The sequence below is a fragment of the Tachysurus fulvidraco genome, chromosome 13 (genome assembly GCF_022655615.1).
Source record: "Tachysurus fulvidraco isolate hzauxx_2018 chromosome 13, HZAU_PFXX_2.0, whole genome shotgun sequence".
In the NCBI taxonomy this organism is placed as follows: domain Eukaryota; kingdom Metazoa; phylum Chordata; class Actinopteri; order Siluriformes; family Bagridae; genus Tachysurus; species Tachysurus fulvidraco.
This window is the reverse complement of record NC_062530.1, coordinates 20,285,217-20,309,839: the sequence shown is the minus strand read 5'-3', so window position 1 is coordinate 20,309,839 and position 24,623 is coordinate 20,285,217. Positions and strand designations below refer to the sequence as shown.

The window sequence follows — 24,623 nt, the reverse complement described above, 5'->3', positions numbered from 1 at the left end:
ACCATGCCCCCGTCTATGCCCATATTATTAGGAAGATATGATATTTAATGAAATTAAAAGGTATGCTGCTGTAAGAGTGAGGACTGTTATTCTAAACACTCCAGGTTCTGGGAGTCTAAGTGTCCAAATGTTTATTCCAGTGGATGCTTTGTCTTTAATTTCTTTTAAATATTTATATTTATCTCTACATTTCTTTTTCTGTACAATCGCTATTCATTATTTCATACTGAAATGAGGTTTACTTCCACAGAAATGTTTTTGTATGTCTTTATTTTTAGGAATTTCTTATAGCATCATCATCCTCATCAACATTTATGTTGTGTACTCTGTGGCTAAAATATTTTTGCTGCATTTTGCCTCCAGTGTTTTTTCCCTTGACATTGGATACTAACATTTAGAAAAATAATGTGTAGTAAATGATAATACTATTGATATTGCACTTTGTATTTTACTTATTCAAAACTATTGTAAACCCATAAATGATTAATATAATTGTTCTAGATAGATGAGACATACATATTTGGCTATTTTAAAAATTTATATTATAAACTCATTTGGGGGGGCACGGTGGCTTAGTGGTTAGCACTTTCGCCTCACACCTCCAGGGTTGGGGGTTCGATTCCCGCCTCCGCCTTGTGTGTGTGGAGTTCGCATGTTCTCCTCGTGCCCCGAGGGTTTCCTCCGGGTACTTCGGTTTCCTCCCCGGGTCCAAAGACATGCATGGTAGGTTGATTGGCATCTCTGGAAAATTGTCCGTAGTGTGTGATTTCATGAGCGAATGAGAGTGTGTGTGTGCCTTGATGCCCGATGATGCCTGAGATAGGCACAGGCTCCCCGTGACCCGAGAATAGTTTGGATAAGCGGTAGAAAATGAATGAATGAATAAACTCATTTGCCCACACACTGTGCATGCCAAACACCCAAAATTTGGCATAAAGTATTAATTTATATGCAGTCTTTGCTGAATCTTCATGCAATGTGAGGCTATACTATGTTTGATCAGCTCTTATATGCCCATTCTAATGGACACCATGTTTCAAGTAGTATGACAATGACTTAAAAGCATGTGCAATACATTATATAATGTATGTATGTATGTGTGTACAGCAATCATATGACATCCTCCTAATGATACTGATGGTGCTGCTCCTGGTCCAGGCGGGCCTGACACTGGCCACTGTGGTACATTGTGCCTCCTACAAGGGTCAGCTACATATAGGAGCACCAGAGAGGGATGACAGTTCACATCTGGAACCATACCAGTTCGAGGTAACACCGCACACATACACATAGATCCTTATAAAACACCCTCACACACGCATGAATGTTCACATGTTCATTTAGCACTGCACATCCTCCCCAGAAGACAGGAAGTGTCTAAGGTAATTAAGTGAGTGACAGAGGAATGGTATATACTGTAACTATATATACTGTACATCATAACATAAAAAGAACATTGTAGTACAAAAACATTCTCAGCTTTCTGACCTATTTTGATTGACACATAAATACTGCATTTTTACATGCATCTCTTTTTTACCCTAGCAACATGGATCCAATGGCACACTGCGAGAGTTTGACAAAGAGAAGGCCTGGAAGGCTGTGGTAGTTCAAATGGCCCAGTGAGCACAGGTGCAGGGAGTAAAGAGAACAATCAGTAATGACAAATAAAAGTGAGTGGAGGAGGACATGAGAAGGTGAGAGTAAAAGGAGAAGAAGTGAAAATAGAGAGAATGAGAGAGAATAAGGAGGGAATATTAAATGCAGTCAAAAGGTAACATGTCAGTGAGTCCTTGCCAAGGAGTTAGAGACAGGGATGTATCCTGAAGAATCTCAGTTTTAAAAATACAACTGTATAAAGCATCTAAATAACTCCCATGTCCATATATCTATTCTTAAAATGAAATAATTCCGACTATTCAGAATTCTCAGAAGAGGAACAGTTGAGGCGTTAACCAATGCTGTAAATGTTAACACCTTCTGCAAAGAAATAAAACTCACAACTCATGCTCTGTTCATATGTACAGTAAAGCTGGATTTATAATAAAGTATGACTAAACTTATTCCTGTCTAGGAATCCACATAGACTGTAAATTCCAGGCCTTGCTACATTGCATGTACTCAATCATTCATTAAAGGTATGACTGCATTTATGTAATATGTCTAGAAAATCTAAGCATGTTGCTAGGCAAATGCTATGCAAGTGAAGCATTTTCTATTAGAGTTTTGCCCTATATAGTACACTTAAAGCACCAAGTTTACACATTTCTTGTAGCTAGCAAGTACATTGTCTATATTTGTGTCACATTTTCTGTAGGATATGGAACACTTACAGTTTAACATTTTATTTTCATAAAATACACTATTATTCATAACACTAACAGCATATTTAATAATTTCCTACATTTTATGTGACTTGTAGGCAGGGACAGAGTAACAGTGTTTTCTCCTTAAATACAGTCAATCTACATCGACAGAAGAGAAGGAAAAATTATTGGGCAATTCCACTACCTAATTGGGTTATTTTTAATCACATTAGTCAGGGAAAATAGCTTTGGGCCGGTTAGATATAATTTAGTTACAGTGTAAATGGCCTGTGTTTAACTCATGGAAAAAGTGGAAAAAGTGACAATCTTAGTGTCTATCCAAGTAGTTTTTATATATTATATAATTGAATCAGTTGCTCTAATGCTAATTACAATATTTTAATATGTCCAATTCTGTATAATTTCCTAAAACAGTGAGGTATGTAATACGGGTTTGATTCCATTATGTGATTTAACATATGTAAATGAAAACTGTTGAATTAAACCTGACACTCTGGCTGGAACTTTTTTCCCCTGCACATTATTTTATTTCATATTCAGCATGCTGGATTAATCCTACAGCAAAAACAACAACAACAACAACAACAAAACAAAAACAAAACAAAAAAAACCTGCATCACTATCCTCATTTCTGGATTTCCTGAAACAATCTGTTTTAATAAGTTTCATTTATGATCATGAACACAACTTACTAGGCAAGACACAGCAAAATCTCCAGTGTTCAGCTCCTTAAAGTGTGTTGACTAAACTTTAATACAGTCCATTTGTCTCCTGTTGGACATTTGTATAAACACTGTAGGTCAGCAAGTGAGTGACGGAGGAATGGTTTTTATATATATTATATATATATATATATAATATTATATATTGGTTTACATCAATAATTTTTCACATCACAGCTCTTCTTCTGATAAACAAAATAGAATGAATACATTTAACAAAACCACTGCTTCGAACAAATGTATGAAATTTAATTGTTTAGTGTTGAACAAAGATGAGCGGAGTAATACACAAAATGAATGTCTCAGTCTTACAGTAAACATACACACTGCTGGAATGCCACTTGGGCAATTATTTTCATTAAACAATTTATTATAAAATACAAAAATAATTTTCTAACTTAAAAAAACAGTCTACTTGTAAGAATGTGAGCTGTCCAATGTATAGCAAAAACTGATTGTTATATCAGTTATTTAAAAATTATCCAGGCGAAGTGTCTTGCCTTATGAACTAACTGCATGTATTCTAAAACATCTGTTTTATTGTTGTTGCCTACATCCGCCGCTGCTTTGAAACACGTGGTAACTTTAAAGCGAAATCCAGCTGCTGCAGCGGTGTAGTGGCTTCTATATTTGGAAACAGTCGTAATACGCGTCGCCCTAACCGGTACAGACTGGTTTGGGAGGGGATGACATTATCAAGATAGAAGCCGTTTGTCTAGGGACAAATGAACTCCTTCCGAACAGGAATATATCTAGAAATTAGAGGATATCCATAAAATTACTGCCGGCTTTTTATTGAGCTTCCCCACAAATGAACAGGCTACCGGGCTAGTGATTCTGAATCAGCAATATTTATAACTGCAGGCATATTTGCTAGATTTTTCAAGCGCATCGTAATTTGTTGAATTGTCGTATATGCTATAATATAGGCTGCAACCTGTGATGAATCGTGCTTGAGCCAAAACATGCCAAATTTACGGATCGATTGTCATTGCTGAAGGTCACCGAGCGCTTTTTGTGAACTCAGGTAAGCTAGCTGTGTGGGAAGGAGAGATAAATACAAATGCGCGACCTAGGGGACTCTCCTTGAAGTTTGTGAGGATGAGAAGAGATGAGCAGATGAGAGGAAGAGTAGAGGGAGACTGGCGGGAGAAGGCGGAACAAACCGGTGCCCGGATACACGCTATAACCGCTCTCCCGCACTGCAGATTAACTCTTGACTCGCCGAGGATGCTCAGTATTGGTAAGTAAAAAAAACAAAACACATCACATCCTCGATTTTACATCTGTGATTGTGGACAGGTGTCTTTTTTGCGTAGCGTTTTTAGTTACTGAGAGTTCAGGTAGACGCAAAGCGGCCGGGGGACGCATGTGTACACTGGGATACGGATAATTGTGGAGGTGAGAGGACTGGTAGCCATCAGTCGGTCTTATTATACAAAACAATATACAAAATGCACTGTGTCAGTCAAAGACTTCCGGATATCATTACGCGCTAAATCCTCGGGAACATGCGGTCCACTTCAGCACCAGCGTTTGGACAGCTCCTGTTATGTCAATCGAAGCGTGACGCGCTACCTGCTCTTCATTCTCATTTTAATTAAATGGTTAAATTTGTTTTCCTGGACAGTGTATGTTCTAGCATGACAACATTGCTCTGAACAACACATCACAAGTTTAGAAATATTAGTGCTTTTAAGCCTATATATTCCTACATTTAATAACACTATACTAACGTTTGGTAATGTTTATTGTTATACTAAATGAACAGGACTAAACTTCTGTGTCTGTAATTATTTTAGATATCTTAATAAAAAGTTACTAATACCAACCAGGGCTAAGTGACAAAACCAGACCAAGAATCCATTCCAGTAGTTTCTGCAGATGTTTTTTTGAGTAATTATAAAACATTTTTAGAAACACAACAATGTTTTTTTAGTGTGTGTGTATGTGTGTGTGTGTGTGTGGGGGGGTGTTTATAAGTTTATATGTGTAGGTATAACAAAAAAAAACATAGAATTAAGATTTGGAAGATAGATAAAAGACAGGTTGTGGCATATGGCATGGTTTCCACCAAAAGTTCTCTAGCTTCATCCCGCCTCCAAAAACATGCCAGTAGGTGGATTGTCTATGTTAAGTTGTGCACACGCATCATGGATGCCTTGCACCCAGTCATTCACAGAATCTACTGTGATACTGTAGTCATGTTTAATTAATAGTAAATACACCTTACTGGGAACTTATTGAAGTAAAATAATGACTAAAGTAAGTGATGTTTAACTACTAGATAGATACTGTGTAACAAGGTATTTGAAACTAGACTTTATGTAAGTTGAAGATCAAAATGTTTATATTAAATAAACACATTTCAATCCCTTAACTACACTATTAAAATGTAGATAAAATGTAGGCATCTAGCTGAAACAGCCTTACCAACACTGTGCAAGTTTAAACTGTGCAACAAGCAGCTAGTTATCTGAGTATCTAATGAAATTTGTCAGCAACAAACATGCAGAAAACTATTGTCAGTTCATAGATCCAGGGTCCTAGTTTGATCCTGAGCCCAGGTTAATGTCTTATGTGATCTTTCCACCTTCCTCTCCCCTATCCAACAAACATCCAAGTAGGTGGAGTGTCTAAGATAACTTGCCTGTGTGTTTGTGTGCTTTGTGCACTATGATGAACTGGCCTCCCTTTTAAGGTGTATTCCCACTTCATGTCCAGTTTTCCTTGTATAGACTCTGGATCCACTGTGACCAGGATAAAGAAGGTACATACATCTGAATAAACATTAAAAACAGTAATATTTGGACACACAATTACACGTCAGAACAGTTATATCTGTTTCTGTCTGTCTTAGACGATAAAGGACAAATTTCCTCTTACCATTTAATCTGTGTGTTCTGTCTTTTACAGATGGAATGTGAGGTGAAGTGACCAAAGGAAACCCAACACAAACTTACACGTGATTTTATGTCATTCTACATGGATTAAGAGCAGCACTGAACATGCATCACGGACAGTATATTTGACCAATACAATGGTTCTACTGTGACTGTGTCCGTATAATAATATACAGCCCTCACGTAACATAACCCTTTAGATTGTGATGGACAAGAGCCTATAAGGTGGCAGTTTTGAGGTTAAACTGGTTAACTGTTCAGCCAGGTGTATCGTGGATTTAGCTGTGGGTGGGTTCCAGTTTCCGGATGCAGAACCTCTTTGAGCAGAACTTAGACATGGCCACCGCTCTGCTTGCTGGGGAAAAGCTGAAGGAGTTGATTCTGCCGGGTTCCACGCAGGATGAGAAGGGTGGTGCACTAGCTGGACTCATGGTGCAGCTCAAACTGGAGCTGCCCTTTGACCGAGTTGTCACCATAGGAACGGTCATCATCCCCATCTTATTAGTTACTCTCGTCTTTACACGGAACTTTGCAGGTTGGTGCTTTGAGCACAACTCAAGTTGTAGGCAATGTCAGCCTGGACGACTGAAATGTAGTATACAGTAACTGAATATGAATAAATCATTCAGAATGAATAAGTTTTTAAATATAGATATAGATATCGTAAACTGGGACTGGGATTTGGCCACACACTAAAAATTATTAAAAATAAGAAATGGAGATTTTTATTTCATGCGATTGAGCGGATAGTTATGAAGTTAACAGTACAAAGTCAGACCAAATTTATTAAACACATACCAGGTTCTAGTAACTGCCTGATCTTTATCATGGTGGTTTAAATAAAAATATAAATATCTTGATATAGATTAAAAAAAGCTTCGGTTGTTTTGTAAATAGCACCAAATAAATTCCTAGGAAACGTTGGAGGCAGGTACACACAAAAATAATAGATATGCAAGTAGGATTTAAAAGAAAAGCATTACTATGCCCATCTCTAGTAGAACTCAAATGTTGTGGCTGACAGAGGTAGTGTCAGAGACAGAAATCACAAACCATTCTGAGAGTGTTGACATTGCTAAATAAAACACTTCTGGTTTAGTCCATGCTCACTTCAAGTTTAAATCCAAATCCAATTTAAGACTCAAGATTCAAACTTTATTTTTTTACATACAAAGAGTAAAGTCAAAAAGTTACTCAGGTGTCTTCTTTGTGAAATACACATTAGAATAAGATATATACTTAACAAGATATGTTCGTGTTATAAGTATAAAGTAATATATATTTGAAAATTTTATATATATATATATATATATATATATATATATATATATATATATATATATATATATATATATATATATATATATGAAGACAAGAAAAGAACAATTTTCTAGACACATGCAAGATACACAATTTTTTTTTTTGAAATATTCTAAGATTGTACAGTGGGAGGTGTAATTATTGCAAGATGTGTAGCATGTGTATGTACAGTATGAGTATGTTCTTCCTTATTTGAAGATATTTAGAGATAGATACATACACAGATACAGTGTCATTGTTTTACACCCCTAGTACAGTAGATATGCAAAGACATAATGTACTTCTTTCACATGGAACTAAACAAAATTTTGCTTATTAATACTCACAGATTTACTGTTTCACCTGATAGGGACACCTGCTGGACAGCACTGGAGGGGTTAAGTACGCAGTGCTGATTTTTGTGTGTTAGAAATCAGCAGCGAGATTTTTTTTAAATGGGGAGGGTAAGAGATGGAGCAAGAGCGTGTGTAAAGAATGTGAGGGAGAGCACAGCAGAAATAGGGACTTTAAGCTAAATGCTGAGTCAGTTTGACTGCATAGCAGTAGAAACCTGCTGTGAGGTAGCACAGAGGCCTGAGAAGAGCATAGATGATTAAATAATCTGAACAGACCTTTGTAATAGTTTAAGATGGCTCCTGCAGTTGTGAAGATTAAAATGACTTTATAATGCGTAAGCTTTAGACTTTAAATTTAAAATATGAAACCTAAAGTTAAATGGCAGATAAAGAAATTACTATACTGGAACCATATAATCTGTAAACACAGGAAAATGTTTTGCTGCTAATGTGGAAATCTTTTCACATTTATTGCATTGAATTGCAAGTATTCTGAATGTCAGGATTGGTTTTCAGATTATCTGCAGCACAATTTAACATTTTAACAAGAAACTCATGGCAAGATACTCCTGGAGATGAATCTGACTGACATAGGATCATTCTGTTAGGATATGATACATTCCAAAAAGCTGCCTATAATACCGTTTTTCTCATATGATTCTGTTTCAGAGGAGTCAATATACTGTTACACGCCACACAATTTCACACGTGACCAGGCCCTCTATGCTAGAGGCTACTGCTGGACAGAGCTGCGTGATGCTATTCCCGGCATCGATCCTGAGCTCAGACCCTCTCTGTTTGAGCATAAGTTTCTGCCCTATGCTCTGCTAGCATTTGCTGGCATCATGTATATTCCAGCACTAGGCTGGGAGTTCCTTGCATCCACACGCCTTACCTCTGAACTCAACTTTCTCCTACAAGAGATTGACAACTGCTACCACCGTGCTGCTGAGGGCAGAGCACCCAAAATTGAGAAGCAGATCCAGTCCAAAGGGCCTGGGATCAGTGAACGTGAGCGGCGAGAAATCATTGAGAATGCTGAGAAGGAGAAAAGCCCGGAGCAGAATCTTTTTGAAAAATACCTAGAGCGGCGAGGGCAAAGTAATTTTTTAGCCAAACTTTATCTAGCCAGACATTTAGCCATCATCTGTCTCAGTTCCATTCCCATCACTTACCTAAGCGCATACTATGCTCGGCAACGACAAAATGAGTTCACATGCATGCTGGGTGAGCCACCTGACATCAGCAGCATCCCTGAGCTGCGCCTTAGTGTGAACTGCAAGCTGTCTGCTGTGCAGCTCCAGCGCATCATGGCTGCTGTAGACATTGCACTGCTCTGCACCATGAACTTCATCATTTTAATTAATCTACTGCATCTGTTTGTGGTGCGCAAATCTAACTTTGTATTCGACAAGTTGCACAAAGTCGGCATTAAGACACGGCGCCGTTGGCAGAAGTCTCAATTTTGTGACATTAACATCCTGGCCATGTTCTGTAATGAAAACAGGGACCACATCAAGTCTCTGAACAGGCTGGACTTCATCACCAATGAGAGTGACCTGATGTATGACAATGTGGTGCGACAGTTATTGGCTGCATTAGCGCAGTCCAACCATGATGCCACACCGACTGTTAGAGACTCTGGAATACAGACAGTTGACCCCAGCATGGATCCGTCTGTTCTGGGGGTTGGAGAAATGGGAGTAGAGACAGTTATCAAAAGACCACGGAAAAAGATGAAGTGGATCCCTTCATCTAACCCTCTACCACAGCCATTTAAAGTAAGCATAATTTTTTTTTTACCTTGCCAATGCTTGCTTTTGACCAAAAATAATGATTTAATTATGCACACGGGAAGATATATTACACTAGATACATCTAAGAATACAAATTTATGTTGTTCCCCCTTGTTCTAGTAAAAGGAAAGATTGCAACACCTCAATAATATGCAGACATTATTTTAATGGTAATGCTCCTGCTTAATTTTCAAGTTTTATTGTAAGCAGTTTTGCACTGCGGACCCAGTGCAGAACTTATCAGAAATAATTTATTAGAAAGGTTTTCAATTACAATGCATAAGCTTAGTCGAAAAATCGTGCTATATTTTTTTCTGTGTCTGGATCTCACTGAATTAAAATTCTGATAATAATATCCATGTTTCTACTTTGACTATAACAAATAAACTGTCTGCTAAATATTTAAATTCAATATTTTTTTTTTGTTTGTTTGTTTGAATGCTTATCCAGGAACCTCTAACTCTGACCCGGTTGGAGAACAGCATGAAAGCAGAAAAACCTAAACCTATGCGAAGGAAAACAGTAGCTGATACCATCATTGCTCCTCTACTGGATACCAAGAGCACACAGCATCCTCCCAGAGGTAAAATGCAAGTAATTAGATGAAACCAGACAAAAGAATGATTATAATAATATTTTACTTTTTTTAAAGATAGAACCCCCCAAAAAAGACACTTACTTGACCAGTTTCTGCTTATTCAATGCAGCCCTTCAAAGCAAAGTAAATTGAATGATGGTTTAATTCAATTTAGATTTATTTGTATAATCATTTATATGGATGTTAATTTAAATGAATGAATATTAATTTATTTATTTGTACAATGGACATTGTCACAAAGCAGTTTTAAAGAAAAGTATAAAAATGTAAAATTTTCATGTTGAATTTATCCCTAAATAAATTTAGGTTTACATGGTTAGTAGTTACTGTTTGGGTTGTTTTAATGTGATATTCTGTTTAATATATGTGAGTCAGCCTGGGAAAACCCATTGTATGCCGAATACAGAAAATACAGCCAAAAAAAGGTTAGGAATCTGAATTTCTACCATAAATGTAGTCAGTATATACATCTAACTAAATATTTCATCGAAAGAAGGTGAAAATGTTGTAAAATGTGAAGAATGTGAAAATGTAATAAACACTGTCGTAGGGTTTTACATGGAACATAGATTCATTATGAGTTCTAGATGTGACTTTTTATTACAGTATTAGGTACTAGTAATGGATAACTGAACTAATTTTCATCTTGTTTGTCATAACTTCTGAAATCCACAGAAACTAACAATGGAACATTGAAAAAGCACACTCGTAATTTCTCCCTGGATGTCCATCCATACATGTCGACCATTCAGAAGAATAAAACCGAAATGAATAATCCACAACCCCCAGCTGCTGACCATCCTCTGGACACTACATACATAGAGGGCACACACACTGTAGTCCATGTCTCTTCAACAATTACTGGTAATTCTATTCTTAGTTAAGTAAAGAATAAAACACAATAAAGCTGCATTCACACATACAGTGATTTTATCACTGCAAGTCTCTGGGCTATAATGTCTCCAGTTGTATAGTAATAATGTTTATCAGTGGATGGTGCAACTAGCCACCAGTGTATATACTGTACTGTATGCCTCATATCATACAAGATGTAGGAGAATCTGAGCGATTTTTTGCCACAGAATCACATTTGCTCTACTGTCTTTAAATCCATTTGTTGTCACTGCACTCATATTTCCATAAAGTTTCCATAAAGTCTTTTCTTAACTTTTTCACCAATGATAGCTGTGACACATGTCAACAGAAGTCACTAGGTCTCACTGAAAATGAATGTTCTCTGTCATTGTATATGTGAATGCAGCATAAGGCATGCTGTGTAAGCAATGTTTAAGAAAATAATCAGCTTCCAAACTAATCAAGTTGATTATTATCTAATGATTGAACGGCCCAAAGAGTTTTTTCCTATTATACAAGAGAATATTCCAATAATTACAGTTTTTATTCACTGAATGATGAAACCTCATACTTGTAATTTGTTTATACTTATGGAATATATCTCTCTCTCTCTCTCTGTTCTGGAAATTAATAAATAAAAAATGCTGCATTGTAATCTGTACAGCATCCACCATGCAAATCCCTGTTTAAGTTGTTTCTGTAGAAGATGTACAAGCACATTATTATCTAGAATCCTTGCACACAGCATTATTGTCACTATTGTTTAGAAAATGAATCAACACCTTTTGACAATTAAGCTTTGAACATTCAAAAACACTATTGAGTAAGAGTGCAAAGCATCAGGGTTACATAAATCACTCATCTAAACACCATTCTATTTATTAGAAATTAGATTATCCTTTGATTTTAAGTCTGTTATTGAAGGCTGTTCTTAAAAATGCAATGGCAGGTCTTGCTGTTAGCATTTAGGACTAAGGTTATGTACATTCAAAGCTATTAATAATATATTTTCTTCTGGTTTCACTCTTTTCTTAACCCCTTTAGAAAAGCCCGACCCTCCTCCTCAATCCACCACCAGTGCATTTTCCACCGTGACCCTAACCACCACCTCTTACATGAATGGAGGAACCTCTAGTCTGCCTCCTTCTGAATCACCCAAAACCAATGAGCCTCTCAAAGCAAACCCAGAACCTGTGAGTCAGTCTGCAGCATACAGCTGTAACCCCTCACATCCTCTGCTCAGCATCCACCATACTCTCTATGAGGAGGAGGAAGAACAAGGCCACAGGGACAAGTTGGTGGAAAGACCTGGTGAGCTCATCGCAGCCGGAGAGTGCTGAAGATGCACACAATAAGACAAGCATATATTCACAACTCTTATTGTTTTACCTCAGCACCAAGACATCAAATGGTAAAATTGTTCTAACCACCTCACATGGAACAGCAACCACACTGTATCACCCACCTACTGTGCTTTAGGTGGAAATGGCGAGGTCAGAGATTTATACTGTCCACCAGAAATGAATTGCACAAACAAAAGTGTTTAGACAAAATCTATAGATTTTTAGACAAAATCTTTCATTACAAGTAGACAACCAGTTACTGTAAAATGAAACATATCAATCAAAAGGTCATTTCCCTGACTAAGTACAAACACTGGTGCTCACTTGAACGGAATGTTTCCCTCTGACATTCCACGGTCATATCAATTAACATTAATCAAAGAAACATGTTGTGCTTTAGACACCTCGGTGTACGTCTTACATCCAACATAACTTTACATGATTTTGTCCTATTGATATATTGTTCTGTGGATTTCAGCAGGTATCCAATGCAATATAGCATATTTAATCCTTAAATTATGCAAATGTTCACAATCCTTGTTGCAATAATATGCATATTTAGAATCTCCATACTGTATATACAAAACATGTAGATATGTCGCATTATTTAAATCATGCCATTCTTCAACCAGAGATTGACTGATGTTTGTCATAGTGAGGTTCATAAATTCTGATCTAAAATGTGAGCATTCTCTGTATAATTAATTGAATTTGTTTTGGGAAATGGGTACTATTACATATCATATGACACAGCGGCGAATACAGCACCTTTATGTAATCTAATATAGACATTTATATGTCCTATCATTAAAAAAAACTGGAGGAAAACTGCAGCCTCTCCAGCAGAAGCACCAGCTGAACTTTCATTAAGAAGGCCACTATACCTTTATGGATAAATGTCGCACTGAATCATTCAAAATCCACTGATTCACCTCTTCCCCTGACACACAGCCCATATTCTGTATTGAACAGTAATACAGAACACTTATAAGCCACTACATTATAAAGCACATCTAATTACTAATGACACCTCACTACAGCATTTCCACAAGGCCAGTGCAATATTTTAATTGCAACTCTGGCAAGAACTCCGGAATTACCAAAATGCACAGAGACACTTTTAATGTGTAGTCTTATTACATGTTTGAATGTTGTCTGAAAAATTGTAAGACTTCATATAATGTTAAAATGTTGTACTTAGAATAGCTAAACAAATATATATGAAAATTAAGTTGCCAGTCCCTAATGAGCAGTCAGTAGTCCATGGAAATCCATTCATCACCCTCTTTGTGTTAAATATTAATCCGACAAAGAAATATTGGAATTTTTATGAAGCACACTGCTGAGTGAGGCATAGTCCCAGTATTGTCAATGATATATAGTTAGGTCCATAAATATTTAGACTTTAGCTAAGCTGTTGTTATCTACAACTCTATATATGAGTTCAGATTAGTTAATGAATTTGCTTAATTCACAGACATTCAGCTTTATTTATGTACCCCTTTTTTCTTTAAAGGGACCAAAAGTAATTAGGAAAAATTAACATAGATCTAAATTGACTATTAAAATTGTAATTTTTAACACAGACATCATCACCAGATACTGTCTGTCTTCCCTAATAATACTCTGCCAGGTTTTTACTGCAGCAGGTGAAATGTTTGCTCAGTTGAATTCAGGTCAGTTGATTGATTTTGCCACTGCACATCATTTCATTTCTTTGCCTTTCTTCTTTTAAGTATGTTTCAAGCCTTTTTTCAATTAGCATTGTGAGGCACCATCCACTCACTCACTCAATCATTTTCTACCGCTTTATCCGAACTACCTTGGGTCACGGGGAGCCTGTGCCTATCTCAGGCGTAGGCACCATCCAGTGAATTTGAAAGTGTTTGGATGAATCTGAGCAGATAATATAGCCTTATACACTTTAAAATTCATCCTGCTGGTTTTGTCAGCTGTCAAATGATCAATAAATACAATTAAATCAGTTCCACTGGTAGATTGGTACACACTATTGTTCAGTATTGTTGAGATCATGAGCAGTTCCTTACCTTCTACAAACTCTTCTTTTCCATCATTTTAGAACAAGTTTCTTTGTCTCATCTGTCCTCAGGATGTCCCGAGGATGTCTCATCTGTCCTTACAGAATTGTATGGGTTTTTTTTAAAAATGATTTTGGCAAACTAAAATCTGAGTTTTATGCTTTTTGGTGGTTAATGTTGAGGTAAACCCACTGTATGTACTCTGGTGAAGACTTCTCCTAATTGTTGACTTCGACTTGTTCTTGATCTGAATCAGAGCTTTTTCTGGCACTGAAGGTTCTGGCACTGAACATTTATGTACTTGTAAGTGAAACTAATTAAGGCATTAACACACACTTGGCCATGGAACAGCTGAGCAGCCAGTCGTCCAGTTACCTTTGGTCAATTAAAAAGGGGAGGTGACAACATAAGTGCAGTGATTCCTACACCATTCACCTGATTTGGATGTTAATACCCTCAAATTATAGCTGAAAGTATGTGTTTTAGCTAAAATCACAATACGTGTGTCAATGTCCAATTATTTATGGATCTGACTTTTTTTTTGGGTGAAGTCTGATTTGAATGTGCCAACAGCGTATCCTCATTTTGCACCTATAGATCTTAGAGAAACTCAGCTTAGCTGTTGCTCATAGTTTGCCAGTTTTTAAGCTGGTAATATTAGAAGCAAAACCAAGTTAAAATGAAATGTATGCTGCATGACATGTTGACCATATTCAGTTACATCAATCAGATATATGATTGATAAAAACCAGCTAGATTTCTTATGTACAAGTCTGCCCATTACTGTATTGAAATTAAACCCACAGACACACACAACTGTGTTTATACAGTAGTATGCATAGTATAATATGTGTTAATGGGTTTAATTGTTGCAGCCTAATTAGAATAGTGTACATAGAGATAAATTGGGTCAGATTATTGCGATTTAATGGGAAAGGTTATCACTGAGAAATGTTCTGAATGTAGCTAATCGGAGAGTTATTTAAAAAAAATAAAAATTAACCAAGTATGACTGACTCTTGATTGTTTCCCTCAGGCCTAACCAACCAAGGCTGCAGGATTGTATAACTTAAACAGACAGCTGATTTTAGTGCCACACATCCATGGTTATGATCTAATATTTAATCAAAATCTTTACAATAAAACTATTAATGCATACAATAGATCGTAATGTGTACAATAAATTGTATTGTGGGCTCTCATCTTTGGCATAATAAAAATGAGGGGCAAACTATTGCAAACACACACACACACACACACACACACACACACACACACACACACACACACACACACACACACACACACAACTGTTTGACCTTTTGTGTAATTTGAACGAAAATGTGTTGACATTATTTGTTCAATGCATTTTAGGAGGCAAATTCACCATTACTTCACGTATCTATTTCACATGTATCTTCTCAGTCACTGTTGATTATGTTTTTTCACCATGTTTATGATGTCTCTACAAAAAAATATTAATTCCAATATGATAAAAATGAAATGGAGCCACAGAAAAAAAGTTTAGCCATGGCTCTCTATATAGCAACAACAACATATTAATGGTAAGGTTAAAATAAATGTTCATTATGCCACACATCACAATGCCTTGGGTAATAAATTATGAATGATTCAACAAGCAACAAAAAAAATTCCTTCAGCCATTTCTCTTATGGGTTTATGCAAATTAATTTCAATGATTTTTAGTTTAATGTTAATTATTCCATGCATTTAACATTGTGATTACTAAACTACACATTTAGTTACCATTGGGACATTATATACATTGCCTCTCGGGCTGTGTAAAAGAAAACTAAAATGAAATATTTTATAATAAGAATAGTGAAATTTATAAATGCTTGTCACAGAGATGCACAAGCATACTATTTGTGTTAAAAAAACATTTCATAAACACACCACTGACATGAAAATATAGGTCCTGGGCAGAGGTTTAGCTAGTGAGCGGATTTTGGATTTGAACCCTGTGAAATATTTTATGAGAATCCAATGCTTACTTTTCATTCATTCATTCATTTTCTACCACTTATCCGAACTTCTCGGGTCACGGGGAGCCTGTGCCTATCTCAGGCGTCATCAGGCATCAAGGCAGGATACACCCTGGACGGAGTGCCAACCCATCGCAGGGCACACACACTCATTCACTCACACAATCACACACTACGGACAATTTTCCAGAGATGCCAATCAACCTACCTCTTTGAACTGTTGCCATCTGGTCGACACAACAGAGCTCTGAGCTCCAGAACGACCAGACATACGAACAGTTTGTTCCCTCAAGCAATCCATCTGTTGAACAATTAACATCGGGGAACACACAACACCTAATATTTGTACTATGTATACCTCAATTGCACATTTCATACTTGCACATCTGTACATACATATTGTCTAATGTTTACTGTTTACTTCAATGCACATTTCACAATTGCTCATGTGTACATACAAATTGTATATATTGTATACTTCAATTGTACATTTCTTACACTTGCAAATTTGTACATACAATTTCGTTTACACTGTATATGTCATTCTGTTACACTGTGGAGCTTATGTCACTAAAACAAATTCCTCGCATGTGAAAACATGCCTAGCAATAAAGCTGATTCTGATTCTGATTCTGATTACTGTAACAGTAATTAGGAGAACGAGCCTTCTCTGTTGCTGCTCCTAAGCTATGGAAACTTGCCTCTGTACATCAGACAGGCACCCACTGTTACATGATATAAAAACCGGTTAAAAACGCATTTCAATTCCCTGTTTTTTATTTAATTGTGATTTATTATTTTATTTTGTTACCATTTAATTATTTTATTATCTGTATTTTATGATGTACAGCACTTTGTGTTCAGCAAACAAAGTATTATTATTATTATTATTATTATTATTATTATTATTATTATTATTATTATTATTATCCTTTCCATGGTCTGTTCCCACCTAATGTCCAGTATTCCCAGTATACCCATCTATGCTCTGGATCCACTGCTTCTCTAACCATTAGGGGAGAGTGGGGTAAGATGAGCCAGATTGTACTTATGTGGATCTCTAAGGCAAGGGAAATTTAGACAGAAGTAAAACGAAGACATCTACTGTTAATTTGGGATGTTGCCCATCAATTGAAAATAAAAGAATGCACCTATGACCTAGATCCTTGAAAATATGACCTCAGAAAAAAAAGTGTTCATGTGACTCAACTTACCCCAGGCTAGGGGTAAGTTGATCCCAGTCAGTGGGTAAATTGAGCCATTTGGGGGTAAATTGACCATCCTATTTTATGCAAGTATAATACAAAAAATTTTTTTTTTAAAAGTTTAACAATACACTTACCCTTCCAAACAATGTCATTTATTAAACTCAAAACAAACCAGTTAAAGTTGAAGTCCAACCTTTCAAGGTTTAGGAAGCTTCTTCAGCACATCATTCAGTGGGATAGATCCTACATAGAGGTGGAGGTTGAAGCCATGGGTTGATCTTCTACAGAAGTAGACAGCACATCAGGGTTTGGTCTGTCTGAAACCATGGATGGTTCAAACTCTGCATCAGAGAAAATATCTCTGTTGTAAGGAAAAATCCCTGTGCACCTGAATCCAGAACAGATACTTCATGGTGTCATTGCTGACATGAAAGCCTCGTTCACACATACAGGGATGTGGTACAGTATATGCTGGCTGTAACTGGTCTTGAATGGACCATAGACACTCTTGTCCAGAAGCTGCAGGCAATGAGATGTGTGGGGTGGAATTGTGAGCATAATAATCCCCTTTCTCTTTGCTTAAATCAAGTAGTAGCACTATGAGATGGTCAGAGGAGCACTTGGTATGCTGAAACAGATGTTCAAAGAACTCTGCAAAGGTGTCTTCATTGATCCAACCACTGGTTCAATTTACCCCACATCATCTGGCTCACTTTGCCCCATAGCCACCATTTTGGTAAAAATGGCCTAGCTTAGCAATTAAAAAAAACTTTTATCTTGATTATTCACATGGTGTTATATGTTGACAAATCACCAAAATGTACCATACACTTTAGACCTAGATAAATTTGCTTTGGCACAAAAGTGTTTTTGTGAAAAAAAAAACTTATCTCTTGTCCCATGTGCTTCTCCTCTTCACAAAAAATTACAAATGATGGAGTCCTTCAGAATGTATGGTCACATTACACCAAATTTGCATAGTTGCCCAGAAACAGGGGGTGGGTCAACTTACCCACTGGGTCATCTTACCCCACTATACAATGCTGACTGAAAGTGAGTGTAGATATGAGTGTGACAGAGTTAGAATAATTCAAAATAGCAATAATAATAATTCATTGGCAGTATTTTTTCAAAAAGTCTTATTAAAATACTTTATTTATGCATCAATATGTACAGGTTTGTATGTTCACTGAGTTTTACCTGAGGTATGGCCACTGAGTTTGGCCACCTGAGCTTACCTGTTTTAGGAATATTTAGGAATAAGTTTAATTTAGGAATAGGTTTAGTAAATATTCTCCATTAAATCATGTTGTAAATCTGACTTATAAACACTACAATACCCAGAAATCACTCAATGGGCGGAACCTAAGACCTGTCTGTCGTAAGTTTATTCGTTTCTCTTTGTTGTGAGTTTATTCACGTTATTGTCACGTTTTGCAGTTTATTGTTGATACTTTCTTGCTGTCGATTTTATAATTATTGATTTACGTGGATATAAAAACTTTGCGTAAACTCTGGGCTAGTCTGATTTAGATGACGTCGGCTAGCTGGGCTGCATTGCTAGCACTTTAGCAGTTACAGCTGCTATGTCAGCACGCTAGCTGGATTATCTCCAAAAAAAAGTGTTTAAACCGAACAGCATGCTGACAGTAATGAAGTATGATGATAATCACGTTTAAATACTCCCCAAAAATTATAGACCAAATGTTCTGGAGTGAACTGACTATTTAGTTAGCTTTCTGGCTTGCTATACCCAAATGCTAGCTAGCTAGCTTAGTTAGTTAGTTAGCTAGCTAAGCTAATGAGCTCTTGTTTTTAAGTATGCAGGCTAATAAAAAGAAAACCCTGGTATGCAAATATCGGTTAAAATATACACTCTAGTCTTGTTTTTTTTCTAATCACATTTTGCCTGATAGATTCAGAAAATGTCAAAGTTGTGTTAACCAGCTAAGTTAATTCTCAGTCTGTGTTTCAAGTGTAATCTGACAGGCTGGTTATAAATGGTAGCAAAGAAAGAAATACATGCTTCTGAATTTTTTATACAAGCTGAAAGAGATGGTTATTAAACCAGACGTTTTTGGTATTGTATTGTATTGTATTTTAAGAGTAGATTTGCTGTTATATATCATGGAGCCTTGTTTGAACACTCACTCATACTTGGATATCAAATGGCTCTAATACTCCCTTGATAATTATACTACATAGTGCATGACATAATACCTCTTGCACACTAACTAGCACACCTGATCTCAAATAGTAAGTGATTTGGAATTTAGCCATCACAAAAGGTATACGTGGTCCTGGGATCCAGGTGGTAGGTTTTCATAGACACTGCTAGCTATAGCTATAAGCTCCCTGTTGCTCAGCTAATCTTATAGATAAGAATCATAGCATATTTTAAAGATATGATTTAGATATGTTTTGTAAACTGGTGACATTTTTTTTTGTTAAATAGCTACAGATTCTTTTTACGTCACCCCATGGACCAAGACAATAATTCAGAGGTAAGACTGAAGGGACATAAAGTCTAGTTTTACTCAATATGTCTTTTGAACTGTCTGTAAATGCCACATTCAATGCTACATATGCTAGAAATTTATCTCTCCTTATTAAATAGCACCACGTGAAGTTCATTAGAAATAAGGCAACAAAATGTTAACAAAATTTGTGTAGAAACGACACAGTTTTGTTCACATTTCATTCAGAACTGCATTGACGGATACCTTCTTCTATGCATTATTATTACTGATGCTGCCTCACACCAAAAACTGTAAAGGCGGTCACTTATAATGTCACTTTTGTTTTCCTGCACTTTATTTTCACTTTGGTTCTACACTGCAGTTCAAAATTCATGTTGGTGTTAATTGCTGTCGAAGGTTTCTGATTAACAAGACAACTTTAGGCATGTGAAATAGAATGATGACAAATAATTTTTATTTAGTAAATGAATGAGTTACACTGTGTCTTTAGGAGTGTTGTAATGTTAAAAATAAGTAATAATCGTTCTGTTGTCTTTATTGATATTCTTCTTTGAATATAGGAGGAATCTGTTGGTATATCAGAGGATGATGCACAGCAACGGTATTCAGTTGAACTCTGTGAGTTTTTGGTTTAAATAACCAAACAAGTTATTTAACAAAGTACTATGCAAAGCACTTGTCTAGGCCAAATACACAATTAATATTTGACTACTGTTTCCTGTACGGAAAACTTACACTTACTCCATGCTCTCTTTCTCTCTTTTGCTCTCTCTCTCTCTCTCTCTCTCTCTCTCTCTCTCTCTCTCTCTCTCTCTCTCTCTCTCTCTCTCTCTCTCTCTCTCTCTCTCTCTCTCTCTCTCTCTCTCTGTGTGTCTGTGTCTCTCTCTGTCTCTCTCTGTAGCCGACATGGAAGCGGTTGAAGTGTTGTGGCAGATGCGGGCTCAACGGAGGCAGACCAACCCTGACCTGCCCAACACTGTGACCCGGCTCTCTACTCCAGAGGGCAGCGTGGTCTACCTGGTGGGCACGGCTCACTTCAGCGATAGCAGCAAGAAAGATGTAACTACGGTGAGGGTCTTAAATCTGCTTGAAGTGTAGAGAAGATAGACTGCTATTCTGCTCTTGGAGTAACTCTTTGCTGTCTAATCAGACAAAGTGTATTTTTTTTAGAATTGTTTTAACAATTAAGCGGTTTGAATATAGTTTATTACACTTTTATTAGAAGCGCACTCAACTTTGAGTGCAAAACAATAGTTATTTTTATTAAGGAAGTTTGAAAACATATATTCACAATATCAGTCACAATAATGTTAATAAAGCAAGGTTTACTGTATTTGTCAGTGCAAATTTGTAGCACCTTGTTGTTTTTACATTTATTTAAATAGAGTTGATCACACACACTAGCAATACTGTACACAGTAATACTGTATAATGCTATTTTGTTTATCACAAGGTAGAATTCGTTTGCACAATTTATTTGCCAGCTTTAGAAAAAAGAAATTAGATATTGGGACTTGCTTGATTTCAACAATTGCAAGAGGAGTTGAAGATACACCTCACCTTCCAGTGAACTGTCCCCAATGGCAGTCAAAGCCTTCCAGTTACCTGCTGCAGAAAACTCTTTCAAAGGGTATAAAATATCAGTATGTTGCCTACTCTATTACACATTATATTGTGCTTGTTTATTTGTTTTAGACAATTCGTGCAGTGCAGCCAGATGTGGTGGTGGTGGAGCTTTGCCAGTATAGAGTGTCCATGTTAAAAATGGACGAAAAGACGCTGCTCAAGGAGGCCAAGGATATCAACCTGGAGAAAGTCCAACAGGCCATCAAACAGGTAAGGTATACAGCAGACTGTGGTGTCCTGTGACTCATAAAATGTCCCTCATTCGCATTTGCTTTCTCTTTGTTTTGCTTCATCAGAATGGCGTGATGTCAGGCCTCATGCAGATCCTGCTGCTAAAAGTCTCTGCACACATCACTGAGCAGCTGGGCATGGCGCCTGGAGGAGAGTTTAGAGAAGCCTACAAAGAGGTTTATATAGACACACTTTTCACACAGTTATAACTCATTCACACAATATAATGTTGTGCCCAAATCAAGGCAAAAAAATATCTTCCCTTACATGCAGGCAGGTAAAGTCCCTTTCTGTAAGTTTCACCTCGGGGACAGACCAATTCCAGTGACATTCAAACGTGCCATTGCTGCTCTGAGTTTGTGGCAGAAAGCTCGGCTTGCTTGGGGCCTTTGCTTCTTGTCTGACCCCATCAGGTACATGCAGCCCAACATCTCTCCTGCTTTCATATAGACAGTTTCTGGTTAAATATCTTTATTTGTGAGTAATGAGATTCTCTTGATGCCTGTTCTGGTTAAACGCCTTTGACAAAGTATTTAACTTGACTGTGTGCGGTGTGTGTTTGTGTGGTCGTTAGTAAAGAGGATGTAGAAAAGTGCAAACAGAAGGATCTGCTGGAACAGACGATGTCAGAGATGATTGGCGAGTTTCCCGCATTGCACCGCACCATTGTTGCAGAGCGAGACATCTACCTCACCCACACACTTAGACAGGCTGCTCGCTGTGTCGAGGCGCCACCTAATGGCCAGAGTAAGTAATGCAGCTTCTATCTCATGACAATTTATTCTCCCCAGAATTTTACGACCAAAAAGGTTTATGCAAAATAAAGAAACTCCGCTATATTTTAGAGAATTTTACAATTTTTTTATTTGCGCAAGAATTATATGATGTCATCAGACTGCACAGTTAAGCAAAGCTCTCTTTGATTCACATACATGGAAATAACACATGTAAAGGAAATTAAATATGCATATTTACAAGTTAAAATTATTTCTCTGATTGCAAGATTGCCAGTTCATAATTTTCCACAAAAAGGCACAAAACACTGCAAATTGCATCCCAAATTATTGCTTATCTGGATTTACTCAAGCAATTCGAGTAACCTGTATGTTAACATTTAAGAACCCAGTAGTAAATTTAACTTTGATGGGTTGTGATTTACACCACTGTAACAAGACTTAAAAATCACAGACCATTAAGCTTTATGAACCCCTGAGACCTCGTTTTGACAGCCATGGTTTAAATTTATGGACGTTTTTATGACTACTGTCATAATTTTTGAGAAGAAAAAATATCCTTGTGCAGAGCAGATAATGATCTTCTGTAATAGCAATAATCTTAGGTTGGTTGCCATATGCATAGCTGTTCATTTGTGTGCGACAAATACCAGCTAATACTCTTCAAATACTGTGCACAGTATTACGTGCCTGTTCATGGTCTGTCTTTTTCTTTTTAGGAGCCATTAAAAAAGCCCTGTGTTACAAAGTATCTTGTACCTGTTGCATATTTTTCACAGAAGTGCCTGCTGTGGTGGTGGGAGTGGTTGGAATGGGCCATGTTCCAGGAATTGAGAAAAACTGGGAAAAAGAACTTAATATTCAGGAGATCATGAGGTGTGTGTGTTTACTTCTGTCAAAACTGTTTCAGGCCTTATTGCATTTTAATATCACTTGCCTCTCACTATATCTTTCTCACAGTGTGGCGCCACCTTCTCGATTCGGCTGGGTGTTACGTACTGTATTGAAAGGGGCCTTGCTTGGTGTTCTGGGATATGCCTGTTACCGTGCTGGAGGGTGTGTAGGGAGGATGTTTCTCTCCCTACCTGCTGTCCAATTTCTGGAGAATACAAGACCGCCTCCCGCCTGACCTAGATCTTCAACAAAGACTTAAATAAACAGTATATTACGCTAAACACCAATTGCCTTAAGATGAGAGATAGGGCAGATGGTATGTTTTGAGTATGATATGGCTCATACTCTCTAAATGACACTGGGATTTTGGAACGGGGGAACTTGATGCAGCCCTCAGTAATCTCCACTGTCTTAACTCTGTGCTCCTGCAAACATGGAGCTGTACTGCCAAAAAAACACAGACAGTAATTTCTGTTCCTTTTCTTTGTTTCCCAATTTTCTTACACTTCAATACATGACAGTACTTTTTCAGTGTAACATATCTACTCCCTTCGGGTTGTGTTCTCACATTTTAAATTATAATGTGCAAAAAGAAAATTGTGAAATTACTAAATGCCTTGGAGTTGTTTAGTCCATCTACATGTTTCATTTAGTTCCATTAGCAGGGCCACATCTTGAATATGCAACATAAAATCCCAATGTTCTATAATTTAGGAGAGAATTGTACAATAATTCTAAGTAATTTTCCAATTCTGCTGTTTGTACCAATGTAATAATTTTATTGAGTACAAAGTAAAAGTAAATACACATTTAATACTGTAAAATTATTTGTATAAAGCATGCCTTAATATTTCTTTTCTTCTTCTTTTTTATTTATTAATTTTTTTATTTTATTTTTATTTTATAAAGTTCAACATATATTCAGAGAAGACTTCAATATTTAGGGGACAGACGTGGCCTAATGGTTAGAGAGTCTGGTTCGTAACCCAAAGGTTGTGGGTTCGAGTCTCGGGCCGGCCACGACTGAGGTGCCCTTGAGCAAGGCACCAACTCCCCCAACTGCTCCCCGGGCGCCGCAGCATAAATGGCTGTCCACTGCTCCGGATGTGTGTTCATGGTGTGTGTGTGTTCATGGTGTGTGTGTGTGTGTGTGTGTGTGTGTGTGTGTGTGTGTGTGTGTGTGTGTGTGTGTGTGTGTGTGTGTGT

General features: G+C 37.0%; 3 protein-coding genes across 9 annotated transcripts in view; all 3 read left to right on the top strand.

Annotated features, from left to right (window-relative positions):
* Positions 1-2,819, top strand: part of mlc1 (modulator of VRAC current 1) — a 9,081-nt gene extending 6,262 nt beyond the window's left edge. The window contains exons 11-12 of the mRNA XM_047822038.1: positions 1,108-1,269; positions 1,546-2,819. Coding sequence (XP_047677994.1) covers positions 1,108-1,269; positions 1,546-1,626 — 243 coding nt within the window. The 3' untranslated portion in view covers positions 1,627-2,819. The remainder of the gene's footprint in view (positions 1-1,107; positions 1,270-1,545) is intronic.
* An 849-nt stretch (positions 2,820-3,668) lies between these two features.
* Positions 3,669-14,254, top strand: panx2 (pannexin 2). Of its 2 annotated transcripts, XM_047821991.1 has the most exons (7): positions 3,669-4,292; positions 5,774-5,819; positions 5,966-6,487; positions 8,277-9,388; positions 9,854-9,986; positions 10,677-10,865; positions 11,901-14,254. In XM_047821991.1, exons 3-7 carry the CDS (start codon positions 6,259-6,261, stop codon positions 12,194-12,196), a joined length of 1,959 nt encoding a protein of 652 aa, XP_047677947.1. In that variant the 5' UTR covers positions 3,669-4,292; positions 5,774-5,819; positions 5,966-6,258; the 3' UTR covers positions 12,197-14,254. The 2 variants fall into 2 exon arrangements, with proteins under 2 accessions (XP_047677947.1, XP_027017067.1); XM_027161266.2 differs by lacking the exon at positions 5,774-5,819.
* A 4,218-nt stretch (positions 14,255-18,472) lies between these two features.
* trabd (TraB domain containing) lies at positions 18,473-24,270 on the top strand. 6 transcript variants are annotated; one of them, XM_027161212.2, is made up of 10 exons: positions 18,473-18,505; positions 19,908-19,956; positions 20,493-20,550; positions 20,834-21,000; positions 21,628-21,768; positions 21,855-21,965; positions 22,063-22,202; positions 22,364-22,536; positions 23,303-23,399; positions 23,484-24,270. In XM_027161212.2, exons 2-10 carry the CDS (start codon positions 19,933-19,935, stop codon positions 23,650-23,652), a joined length of 1,080 nt encoding a protein of 359 aa, XP_027017013.1. In that variant the 5' UTR covers positions 18,473-18,505; positions 19,908-19,932; the 3' UTR covers positions 23,653-24,270. The 6 variants fall into 6 exon arrangements, with proteins under 6 accessions (XP_027017013.1, XP_047678685.1, XP_027017011.1 ...); XM_047822729.1 differs by lacking the exon at positions 18,473-18,505 and adding an exon at positions 18,606-18,628; XM_027161210.2 differs by lacking the exon at positions 18,473-18,505 and adding an exon at positions 18,736-18,833.
* The last annotated feature ends 353 nt before the right edge of the window (positions 24,271-24,623 follow it).